The sequence below is a fragment of the Dromiciops gliroides genome, chromosome 1 (assembly GCF_019393635.1).
Source record: "Dromiciops gliroides isolate mDroGli1 chromosome 1, mDroGli1.pri, whole genome shotgun sequence".
Taxonomy (NCBI): Eukaryota; Metazoa; Chordata; class Mammalia; order Microbiotheria; family Microbiotheriidae; genus Dromiciops; species Dromiciops gliroides.
In genome coordinates, this window is record NC_057861.1 from 4,170,788 (window position 1) to 4,183,453 (window position 12,666).

A 12,666-nucleotide genomic window follows, 5' to 3' on the forward strand; every position below is an offset into this window, starting at 1 on the left:
TCACAAGGGAATATTGTTGTTCATCCTTTGTTTTTGAAGATGACATGGAGTAATGTCTTGACTCCTGAATGAGTTGGATTTAAATGAGGCAGAATTTCACAAAGTCATCAGCCTCACTCTCTCTTCCACAGTCATCAAAGTCCAGCGGCAAGACAAAAGTCAAGATGACTGGCAATGGCCCTAGATTTGGTGGATAACCCCAGATGATGTTTTGATACCTAAGCGCTAAACACTATACAATGCCTCCTTCAGCCCTCTTCACAGTCATTGGAAAATTGTTCTGATCTACTCATTCCACCAGGGGAAGTCTCCACATGCTTGGGGTAGGTATTCCCCTAACTCACTGACAAGTTTGAAGCCTGTCAGTTACCCTTAACCTGGTATAGCCTGTCTGCCAAGATGATTTTACTGGGTTATGGCCACTGTGCATGCTACAGCTTCTTAGAACCACAAGTGAGAGTTGAGTGAAAGGTAGATGAGCAAGCCTTCACACCAGAGGTGCTGTTCCTCCTTGAACACCCCATACACTCCAAGAGTGTGAGAGAAATGATGTAGGAGGCAAAAAAGGGGTTAACAGAAAAACCTAAGACCCAAGCTCTAATTCAGATATGAGCTCTAAGAGGGATTCAGACCCCAGTTAATGGATAATTTACAAGTCAGGATGCTAAGTTCTCTTACCCACAATAATCAGTACCCATAACAGGAACATAAAGGGGCAGGTCATATAACAATGAAAAAATGAGAGGTTATAGAAATTTAGACTAAAAATAAATGAAAAATGAAGATGTTTTGAAACTAGCCATGGGAATCAGAAAGAGACATGCGCAGAAAAGGCCAAATTTGTCCCCAGATTCACCTTTGGACGGGTAAACTCCAAAAAAACACCTCCACAGAAAAAGGTACCTACCTCGGGGGTTGGCTTAGGACCCCAGGAACTCCAAATTAGGACAGGCCCTCCCCTGTACCTCCCTAAGGTAGAGATTATTATAATGAGACTGATAATCAATTTATCCATACTATAAATATAACTGTCTTTTCTTTCCTTATTCAAGAGATACCTTTCCACTTTCCTGGTTCTCTCCCTGTGGTCATTCACAGTATTGCAAAACAACTTGGGAAACTGAGTCACTGAGTCTTATAATTCTTTTGGGACGACTCATGATCAATTTGACCCTAAATTCCATCCCACATCAAGAAATAATGATTTTTCTATTATTAATAACCAATTATTAAATTGGGATTGAGGTTTTTCCCTTTTATTTCCTCTCTGAAATGTCCTCTTCTGCAAAATGGATATTATATGGACCACCTGGCACTTTTTGTGTGAAATCTTAAAGTGTTGATATGATACTTCTATTCAGTTTTAGACTGTACTCGTGTACAGAACTCCTGGTATGAAAACTTTCCTCCAGCAATACAGATCAGCAATTCCAGCCTATGACGCTGGAAAGTCCCTGCATGGGTCAGACTCCCAGGAGTCTGCCATGACACCTAGAAGCATTTTTTATTGTTTTTATCCTTCTGTTCTTTTTGCATCCCCAACAACTTCAAGGTGAGTGGACAGCCCTGAGGACCATAACAAATGCAGGATGGAGCACAGGGTGGAGAAGAGATGGGCATGAGGCAAACAGGAAGAATTCTGAATTCCCTGCTGAAAGCATCCTCCCGGGCAGTGGCTGGGCTGCTGAGGGGCCAGAAGATGAGCTTTGGAACCAGCTTTTATAGCCCACAGAACCTCAAAGAAGTCATTTCCCCTCTCGGGGGAAAAATTCCTCTTCGGGGCCATTCCTGAGCTGTCTTCCTGCGCCCCATCTATCACCTTCCAATGGTCCCACCCACTAGGGCAGGGCATATGGAAACCAAATTCACCCACATTGCTCACCTGGTGGGGGGCCTTAGCAGCCCTTAGGAGGACGGGGGCCATTCCCTCATCTTCAGGGCTCCCCGGTATTGGGGAAAGGCATGGTCTTCCAAAGGCAGAAGCGGAGAACTGAAGACAAGACAAAGATCACACGGATCAGGCCCACAGCATCCAGCCCTTTCCCTGCTGAGGTGGACACCAGATTCGATCCAGTAAATCCTAAGGAAACGCACATGTACACGCACTCCTGGAGAGCACCCCTAAGCACAGATCCCAACCTCTAAAGAGCCTTCATGCTGCTCAGGGTATAGACGACACACTCTGAGCCTGGAGCTAGAACGTCCAGGGGACTCAGCGCCCGAGAGTGCAATGAGTACGGCACTGGAGTCAAAAGTCCCAGGTTCGAATCTCAGCTACCTTCCCCCTCCCCTGCTCCCTCATCTGTAAAATGAGGGGGTGAGACTGGATGGTTTCAAGCGTCCTTCCGGCTCTGGTCCTAGAACCTTGGGACAGTCTGAGGAGGGAGAGACCATTAACACCTGGGCCGTCAGGCCAAAGGAGACAGCAGGAGGAAGGATGGAGGGGGAGATCTGGCCAGAGAAGAAAGAGGGGGAGGAGAGCAGGTGAGGAGGGGGAGGGGAAGAGGAGATCCACTCAGGAGGGGGAGGGGAAGGAGATCTCAGGGAGAGATCAGGTCAGGAGGAGGAGGGGGAGAAGAACAGTTGAGGAGGGGGAGATTAGAGGAAATTAGATTGGATGCAGGGGAAATCCCGGTCAGGCCCTGGGGGTGGTGAGGAAGATCCACCAAGTCACAGGAGATGGAGCTCCGGCCCTGGGATACATGGGAAAAGAAGCCCAGGCGCCGAGGCAGTAGCGACGCCTCTGATTGGGCCACATTCTTATGCCCTCCCACTGTCCAATGGGCACTCGAGCTCGTCGAGGGGCGTGGCCATAGGCAGAGCTGGAATGCGCAAGTGCGAAGGGCCCAGCCCCGCCCCCCCCCCCCCTCATGTAGGGAGAGAGCCTTGGGAACGTGGCGCCCGAGGCCTCGCCCCTGCCTGAGGTCCCGCCTACCTCGCCGCTTGCTGGCGGGAGCTGGGAGCCCAGCCCAGGAGCCCGAGCAGGGCCGGGAGCGTCGGTCCGAGAGCCTACGAGATGCGGAAGTGCCTGACTCACGGGACAGAGCTGGGGAAGAGGGAAGGGAGAGCAGATCACGTGGGCACGGGCGCCCTCCTTCCTTCTTGACTGTCAGGACTTCTGGGAACGTAGTTGGCCAGGCCCCGCGGCTTGTGCGCATGCTCCGGAGAGTCCTTGCTCCGTCTTGTAGTCTGCAAGACCCCCCGCCCTCTGCGGCTGCTTCCCCGAACTTCCCCCCCCCCCAGCCCTCCTCCTCCTTCAGGAGACCCAGGCTCGTTCTTTCCCCCGTTCAGATGACCTTCCGCCCACCCTATGTGTAGACACCGTCTGCCCTGTTGATTTGGCGTCTTTCACTGTTAGACTGGCAGCTCCCTGAGGGCAGGCACAGCTTTTGCCTCTCTCGGCTTCCGTAGTTCCTAGCGCGGTTCTGGGCACACGGCGGGCATAAATGCATGCCTTCTGCCTCCATTTTGTGAGCTCCAAGGGCTTCTCTTTGTGTTCCAGAAGAACCTCAAACTTTCAGCATTAATAAATGTCTTTGGAGACAGCACGATGGGCATCTACTCCCAGATGCTGTACAGAGGTGCTGGTGTTGTGGGCGGAGCCTGTGGCCTGGGGGCGGGGCTAAAGCCCAAAGAAGGGGCAGGCTCACAGCAAATCTTGTAAAGTAGAGAGGTTTATTAGAAGAGGGGGGAGAATCATGCTGGAGATTGTCTCTCCCCCTGGAAGGAGAGTTGACCTTATTTAGTTACAAAGAGGGCTCCGAGCCAAGTAAGGAGATTGCAAAACTACTAGAGGGGGCATTCTGGGGTCGCATTAGGGAGCTGTTAGTAACATCCTCCCTAGGTACAAGGAATTCCTATCTTGCATATCGTTCTTGCAGACCTTGGTGTACTTATCGGTGTTTACATCACAGACTGAACTGTCTTTTTTTTTTTTTTAAGTGAGGCAATTGGGGTTAAGTAACTTGCCCAGGATCACACAGCTAGTAAGTGTTAAGTGTCTGAGGCCAGATTTGAACCCAGGTACTCCTGAATCCAGGGCCGGTGCTCTATCCACTGCGCCACCTAGCTGCCCCTGAACTGTCTTTAAACATCCCTGGGGCTCCATGACCTTGGTCTATGTGTCCTGGCAACATCACTTTCCTGAGGTGGGAAACAGGGATTGTTTTTTTTTATTTCTGGAATCTTTGGTTTCAGTGTCTGGAGTTTAAGGATTCTTTAGGGGTTAGGGTCTTTGGGTTTCACTCTCTAGGGTGGAGATTTGCAAGAGACAAAATTCAAAAATCTTGACTGGTCTCAGATGTCTATATATAGCTTTAATTTCTTCATCAAAAAACTGTTTCTTCATATCCTTTCACCATTTATCATTTGGGGGATGACTCATATTCTTATAAGTTGTACAAAGTTCTTACACATTTGAGATAAGAGACTGTTTTTTTAGGCAATGGGGGTTAAGTGACTTGCCCAGGGTCACACAGCTAGTAGGTGTCAAGTGTCTGGGGCCAGATTTGAACTCAGGTACTCCTGAATCCGGGGCCCGTGCTTTAACCACTGCGCCATCTAGCTGCCCGAGATAAGACTTTTATTGGAGAAACTGTCTATAAAAAATTTCCCCCAATTTCCTGCTTTCCTTCTAATCTTGGCTACATTGATTTTATTTGTACAAAACCTTTTGTTTTAATTTGTGTATTAATGTCCCATACTGGAGTATGGAAGGATCTGCTGTAGGCAGCTTCAGATAGAATCAAGGTTATAGGCAGAGGATTTAGGCTTACTAACTTAACTAACACCATTTACTTAGCCTTACTGTGTTCCAGGCATTGTGCTAAACACTGGAATTACCAAAAAAAAAAAAAAAAAAAGGTAAACTAGTCCCTGCCCTCAAGGATCCCATAGTCTAATGGGTTAAGGTTAGTGGAGGGTGGTTCTGAGAATTCTCACATAGCAGTGCTCACTCATCCATCCATTCATTCATTTGTTTGTTTATTCATTAATTCCCTGGGTTGTTTATTAATTTATTTGTTTATTTATTTGTGTTTATTCATTCATTTATTCACTTATTCATATTTGTTTGCTTTTAGGTGATTTTCTGAGGTGCACTGGAATCAGGAGAGCTGATTGTTAAATTTTCAGTGTGAGCATTTACTCCTTAGAATTTAGCACATGCTACAAATCAAGCCTTTATTTATTTGTTTTGTTTGTTGCCTAGGCTTAAGAAAATGATAGATAAAAAATTTAAAATGAAAAATATTTAAAAATGAAAAAAAGAAAATGTTAGAGAGAATGTTAATAATGCAGATTAAACTTAGATGTCTAATTTGTGTACTCACACACATACTGAGAGTCAGTTGTTAAACATATTCTAGGACACCCCTGAGATTTTCTCTTTTTTTCCCATTTTAAAAAATGTTTAAATGACTAGTCTCTACTGTATTCAATTTGTGTTTTTTATGTACAGAACAAATTTAACATCTGAGTTACATGTCTGTATTACTTGTCTGTCTTCTGTTCTCTTTTGTGCATTAAAAAAAAAAGGTTTTAATTGATGCACTTCCTTTCCTTTCCTTTCCTTTCCTTTCCTTTCCTTTCCTTTCCTTTCCTTTCCTTTCCTTTCCTTTCCTTTCCTTTCCTTTCCTTTCCTTTCCTTTCCTTTCCTTTCCTTTCCTTTCCTTTCCTTTCCTTTCCTTTCCTTTCCTTTCCTTTCCTTTCCTTTCCTTTTCTTTTCTTTTCTTTTCTTCACCACTAGCCTCCCTTTCCTTCCTCAAATCCCAACCTGTGCTCCAAAAGCCTTCTCTGGTAACAATATACATAGTCCAGCAAAACAAGTTCATACATTGTCCATGTCTGGAAAGTTCTGTCTCCTACTCTATGAGTCTATCACCCCGGTGTCAGGAGGTGGATACCAGGCGTCATGGTCAGTCTTCCAGAGTTATTCTTGGTCATCTAAGCATCAGAATTCTTAAGTCTTTCACTCATGTTTTCCTTCAGTGATGAAGTCACTGTATAAATTATTCTCCTCATTTTCCCCCTTCATTCTGCATCAGTTTATGGTGGTTGGATTAGAGAGGCAGCTGAGGCCTTGAGAAGGAAGAAAAGGATTGGTAGCGCCCCCCTTGGGAAATTAGGCAGGGATTGGATTCATTGACATGGATTTCCTCTTTAGTTTGATATGTTTAATTTTCAGGAAAGTGAAATCTCTCTCACATTTATTAATGGCAAAAGACTTTATACTCACAAGACTGAGCCTGAGAATGAATTTTCTTTTCTTTTTAAAAAAAAAAAATATTTTTTTCTGAACTCTCTTCCTCCATCCCTTCCCACCTCACCCCACACTAGACAAGGCCACCATTTGATGCAGATCTATAAATATATGTAAAACCATCCTATGCATACTTCTATTTATCAGTTCTTTCTATGGAGGTAGATAGCATCTTCGTTCATAGGTCCTTTATAGTAGATTTGAGTATTTATAATGCTCAAAATAGCTTAGTTGTTCTTGGTTGTTCTTAGAACAACATTGCTGTTACTGTGTACAATGTTCTCTAGGTTCTACTCTTCTCACTCTTCATTATTTCATGCAGGTCTTTCCATGTTTTCTTTCTCTTTTTTTCCTACTCTTTTTTTTGGGGGTGGGGGGCAGGGCAATGAGGGTTAAGTGACTTGCCCAGGGTCACACAGCTAGTAAGTATCAAGTGTCTGAGGCTGTATTTGAACTCAGATCCTCCTGAATCCACTGTGCCACCTAGCTGCCTGCTCCATGTTTTTTTCTAAACTCATCCAGCTCACTATTTCTTACAACACAGTAGTATTCCAAGAAAATCATATATTACAAATTATTCAGCCATTCCCCAAATGAAGATTGTCCCTGCAATTTCCAGTTCTTTGCCACCACAAAGAGAGCTGCTATAAATATTTTAGAACATACAGGTTCTTTTCTTGGGAGACAGACCAATTTGTGGGTCAAAGGGTATACACACTTTTATGACTCTTAAGGCATAATTCCAAATTGCTCTCCAAAATCATTGGATCAGTTCACAGTTCCCCCAACAGTATATTAACATCCTGATTATTCCACATCCCCTCCAACATTTGTCATTTTCCCTTCTATCATTTTAGCCACTCTGATTTGTGTGAGATGACATCTCACAGTTATTTTCATTTGTGTTTCTCTAATCAATAATGATTCACATGACTATATATAACTTTAATTTCTTCATCAAAAAACTGTTCATATCCTTTCACCAATTATGATTTGGGGGATGACTCATGTTCTTATAAATTGGACAAAGTTCTTACACATTTGAGATAAGAGACCTTTATTGGAGAAACTGTCTATAAATTTTTCCCCCAATTTTCTGCTTTCCTTCTAATTTTGGCTACATTGATTTTATTTGTACAAAACCTTTTTCATTTAATGGAACCAAAATTATTACATTTTGCAATGTTCTCTATGTCTTGTTTATTCATAAATTATTTTCTTATCCATAGGTCTGATAAGTAATGTGTTCCATGTTCTAGTTTTTTATGATGCCTTCCTTTATATCTAGGTCACGTATCCATTTTGACCGTATCTTGATAAATGGTATAAGATACTGATCTATACCCAATTTCTACCAGATTAATTTCCAGTTTTCCCAACAATTTTTACCAAATAGTATATTCTTATCCCAAAAGCTTAAGTCTTTTCTTTTGTCAAAGGCAAGGTTACTATAATCATTTTCTACTGTGTATTGTGTGTCTGCCCTGTTCCACTGAGCCACCTTTCTATTTCTTAGCCAGTAACCAGATAGTTTTAATAATTACTGCCTTATAATATAGATTAAGATCTGGTAAGAATGACTTTTCTGGTGTTGAGTAAGGTATTTTCTTTTGAGGAAAGTCTTCCTATGTATGATCCATTTAGTAACTACTTTGGCTTCTATGAATCCTCCCATGTACAAGAAGTTGTATCCTGTACAAGACCCAAGCAGATTCATTATACTCATAAGGTTTTTCTCCAGTATGAACTCTGAAATTCTATAAAACAAGGACCCCAGCAGAAGGCCTTCCCATAAGTAACTTATTGTATTTATAAAGTCACTCTCCTTCATGAATTTTTAGATAAGTAAACACTGTCCTATGGTGGAAGGTTTTCCCATATTCATATTCTCTCCATCACATTACATTCATAAGATTTCTCTTGTATAAATTAAGGTGCATACTGCCTCATAAGCAGCCGCGAGGTGGCGTCATAGTGCACAGAGCCCTGGGCCTGAAGTCAGGAACTCTCTTCTCGAGTTCAAATCTAGCCTCAGACACTTACTAGCTATGTGACCCTGGACAAGTCACATCACCCTGCTTGCCTCAGTTTCCTCATCTGTAAAATGAGCCAGAGAAGGAAATGACAAACCACTCCAGCATCTTTGGCAAGAAAACCCCAAATAAGGTCACAGACAGTTGGACACAACTGAAATGAGTGAATAACAACAAAACTTCCTCAAGGCTTTCTCATGTTCATAAGGTCTCTGAGGTTGAATAAATTGTATGCTCAGGTGGAACACCTTCCCATGTTGATTACCTTCATAAGGTCTCCAGTAGATCTTAGCACAGTGCCTGGCCCATAGGAGCCACTAAGTAAGTGTTTATTGATTGATGTTGGATAAGAGTAAACTCCAGCAGGCATATGGAAAGAAGGCATTTGCATGTTCCTTACATTCATATGATCTTTTTTTTTTTTTAAGTGAGGCAATTGGGGTTAAGTGACTTGCCCAGGGTCACACAGCTAGTAAGTGTTAAGTGTCTGAGGTTGGATTTGAACTCAGGTGCTCCTGACTCCAGGGCCGGTGCTCTATCCACTGCGCCACCTAGCTGCCCCACATTCATATGATCTTAAAACATCTGGGGCCATCTCCAGTCGTTCCTGATGCATATCTTGCCACTGGACCCATATGACTCTGGAGGAGAGAGTGAGGCTGGTGACCTTGCACAGCCCTCCCTCACTCAAATCTCATTCACTACAAGTCATAACATCACCCTGATGTCATGGTCCTCTTCAAGAACAAAGGACAAACAATGACAGCAATGGTCTCTTTCCAGTATGAAGTCTCTGATGATGAGAAAATCCTGTCTTCCCAAGGAAGACCTTCCCACATTGATTATATTTATAAGGTTTCAAGAGCTGGATGGTTCAGTAGTATACTAGACCTCAAGTCAGGAAGACCTGAGTTCAAATCCAATATCAGGTATTTAGTAGTTGTTTGACCCTAGTCAAGTCTCACCCTCTACCTCAGTTTCCTTCTCTGGAAAGTGGGTATCATAATACCACCTACCTCCCAGGATTGTTGTGAGGATCAAATGATAAAATATTTGCAAACCTTAAAGTGCTTATACAAATGCTGTTGTCACTGTTGTTTCTCTCTAATGTTTAGTAAGGCTTCTCTTCTAGCTGGAGGCTTTCCCACCTTCTTTATATCAATAAGGTTTCTCACTTTATTCTCATAAATATGCTTTTCAATGAGATCTGACTAGAATTGAAGGCTTCTTCAGGTCCATCACAATTAGACAATCTCTCCTTTTCATAGACATCACATTTACTTGGTTCTGGATACAGCCTAAACCAATTTCTGTGTGTTTGACAGTCTCCCAGATTGTTTCCTATGCTCCTTCTCTGTTCAGGAAAGAGCTCTGGCCCTGGGCTGCATCTTAACCCATATTTATCATGTCTGTGGCTTCTTACTTGATTGAAAACATTCCCTTCAGTGATTTTTATTTGCCTGGGATGTTCCTCCTCATTGATCTGCTGCTTCCTCTCTCTACCCTGGCACTGCTTCCCCAGGTTTCTCCCAACCTAGAGACATAGAAACCATACTTATCAGTGTTTCCTGGGAAGACTGGTCCATAAAAATAAACAGCTTTAGAGCTGACTGCCTGGTTTTCAAAAAGGTTTCTTCCAACATTTGAGGCAGAACGGATAGACCTCACATTCTCCCCCAGCATTATTTCTTTTTCTTTTTTAAAAAAATTTTTCTTTCTTTCTTCCATCCTTTCTTCCTTCCTTCCTTCCTTCCTTCCTTCCTTTCTTCCTTCCTTTCTTCCTTTCTTCCTTTCTTCCTTTCTTTCTTTCTTTCTTTCTTTCTTTCTTTCTTTCTTTCTTTCTTTCTTTCTTTCTTTCTTTCTTTCTTTCTTTCTTTCTTTTTTTTTTGGTGAGGCAATTGTGGTTAAATGACTTGCCCAGGGTCACACAGCTAGTAAGTGTCTGAGGTCAGATTTGAACTCAGGTCCTCCTGAATCCAGGACTGGTGCTCTATCCACTGTGCCACCTAGCTGCCCCCACCCCAGCATTATTTCTAGTCCTGTATCCTGTCCCCTTCAGAAAGAAGAAATGACTGTCAGATTTTAAAAGCACCATATGTTTATACTACCCTATTCAGACTTCATTTTTTCAAAAAGTTTGAAATTTATCCTCAAAACAACCTTGTGAAGTGAGAGGGTCTCATCTGCCTACAAACATTCCTAGGTTTCTCAATCCTTGGGAAATCTTCCTTTGACCCTTCTTTGGCTTATCCAGCTACCACCCTATCTTCTTTCTCTCTTTCATTGCTAAATATCTCGGCTTGATTTTCTTCAGTGGCCTTACTCCAGGCTTCACTAATGAGTTCCTCATTACTGGAGATTTTTTTCCTCTTTGTTTCTTTTATTATTATTATTATTATTATTATTTATTTATTTTTAACATTCCTTTCTCTTTCAATTTTGAGTTCCAGATTCTCTCCCTCCTTCCCACCCACTGAGAAGGAAAACAGTATGATATCAATTATCCATGTGAAATCAAGCAAAACATATTTCCATATTAGCTACATCACCAAAAATGAGAAAATTATATTTCAATTTGCACTCAGAGTCCTTTCATTCTCTGTCTGAAAGTGGATACCATTTTTTTCATCATGAGTCTTTTGGAATTGTCTTGGAATTATCTCACAGTTGACCATCATTATAGCATTGCTGTTACTATGCATAATATTCTCCTGGTTCTGCTCACTTCATTTTGCATCAGTTCATATAGGTCTTTCCATGTTTTTCCTGAAACCGTCCCACCCTTGTAATTTCTTATGCCACAATACTATTCCATCACGATCATATGCCACAACTTGTTCAGCCATTCCACAATTGATCCGCATCTCCTCAATTTCCAGTTCTCTGCCACCACAAAAAGAGCTGCTATAAATAATAATTTTATTCATTCATTCATTCATAATCCTGGTTTCTCATCTTTTGATTCTGAATACATGATTTTGTTTTTGTAAAGCTTTTAGATTTTATATTGTAACTTTTGTGTATTTTGTACATATAGATCCTTTTACTTTTTTCTTTAATCTTTTTGGAGTACAGACCTAGTAGTGGTATTGCTGGATCAAAGGGTATGCCCAGTTTTATAGTTCTTTGGGTGTAGTTACAGATTGTTCCCCAGAAGGGTTGGACCAGCTCACTACTCCTCCAACAGTTAATTAATGTGCCTGTTTTCCCTCCTCATCTCCAGCATTTGTCATTTCTGATGGGTGTGAGGTGGTCAGTATCCCATTGGATGCTATTTAGGATTCTCTTCTCTGCTTGATCTGAGTGATCTCACTTCTAATGGGAGAGCTCCTTCACTCTGTTTTGCCTAGCACATATTCTCCTATAGATACTTTCTCTGCTTCTTACTTTGCTGTGATTTGGATTTCTCTGCTTTTTGCTATATGTGTTCATTGTGGAACTGGCATTTGGTGGGGAGGAGGTCAAGTCTTGAAGATTAAATTGGGGTTCTCCTTCCACCCATTTAGTGAAAGAGTGAGCAGAAGTTAAACTGAACCTGGTCATATCACCTAGACTCATAATATTTGATGGAGCAGATAGATTGAATTCTAGCCTGGTGCCCTCTCTCTCTGAGGAGAGCTGAGTGGCCTCTGGCCCCAACTTCCTGTGCCTCCTCCTGGCAGGAATTAAAGTCTCCCTTGGAGAAGGGTGGGGGGAGAAGGGGCCAGAGATGTCTATTCTGCCTTCCTCCAAGCCACACACAGCAATACCCCTGCACTACGCCTCACATCATGTGAGACTTCAGTCTCCCTATCTGTAAACTGAATGACTTGGATGACCTGCCATCTGGTGCAAAGACCCGCAGAAAGGCATTGGCATGTGAGATATGGGAACTGCTGACAGGCTGGTTTGACTGGGAGAGAGACTGTATGAAGAGAGGGAGGGAGTATGAAATGAGCGTGGGGATAGAGATGGGAACCAGACTGAGGAGGGCTTTCCTGCCAGGCTGAGGAATTTACAGACCACCACCAGGTGGCGCTGCAGTCCCTAACCTGGTCCTATTCAGCATCAAGTCTCAGTTACTGGGCGAGTCGCACCTGCTCCCTATGGTCATGGCAGGTCATCGTCGTCATCGTGGTTGTCGTCGTCATTTGTCATTTGTCCTCAAAGACATTGGGGTGATGTAATGACTTGCACTGAATTGGATTTAAGTGAGGGAGGGCTATGCAAAGTCACCAGCCTCTCTCCTCCAGAGCCATCTAGATCCAGTGGCAGGATATATTTCAAGATGACTAGAGATGGCCCTGGATGTTAAAGCAATTGGGTTTGAGTGACTTGCCCAGGTTCACAAAACTAGTAAGTGTCTGAGGTGAGATTTGAACTTGTGAGGGCCAA

At 42.8% G+C, this 12,666-nt stretch overlaps 1 protein-coding gene across 1 annotated transcript in view; it reads right to left on the bottom strand.

Moving 5' to 3' along the window:
• The window catches only part of LOC122744203 (zinc finger protein 829-like), a 31,984-nt gene extending 19,580 nt beyond the window's left edge, over positions 1–12,404 (bottom strand). Inside the window, exons 1-3 of the mRNA XM_043989636.1 lie at positions 12,369–12,404; positions 2,936–3,106; positions 1,883–1,990 (exon numbers count right to left, since the gene is read on the bottom strand). Coding sequence (XP_043845571.1) covers positions 1,883–1,990; positions 2,936–3,106; positions 12,369–12,404 — 315 coding nt within the window. The remainder of the gene's footprint in view (positions 1–1,882; positions 1,991–2,935; positions 3,107–12,368) is intronic.
• Positions 12,405–12,666: the final 262 nt, after the last annotated feature.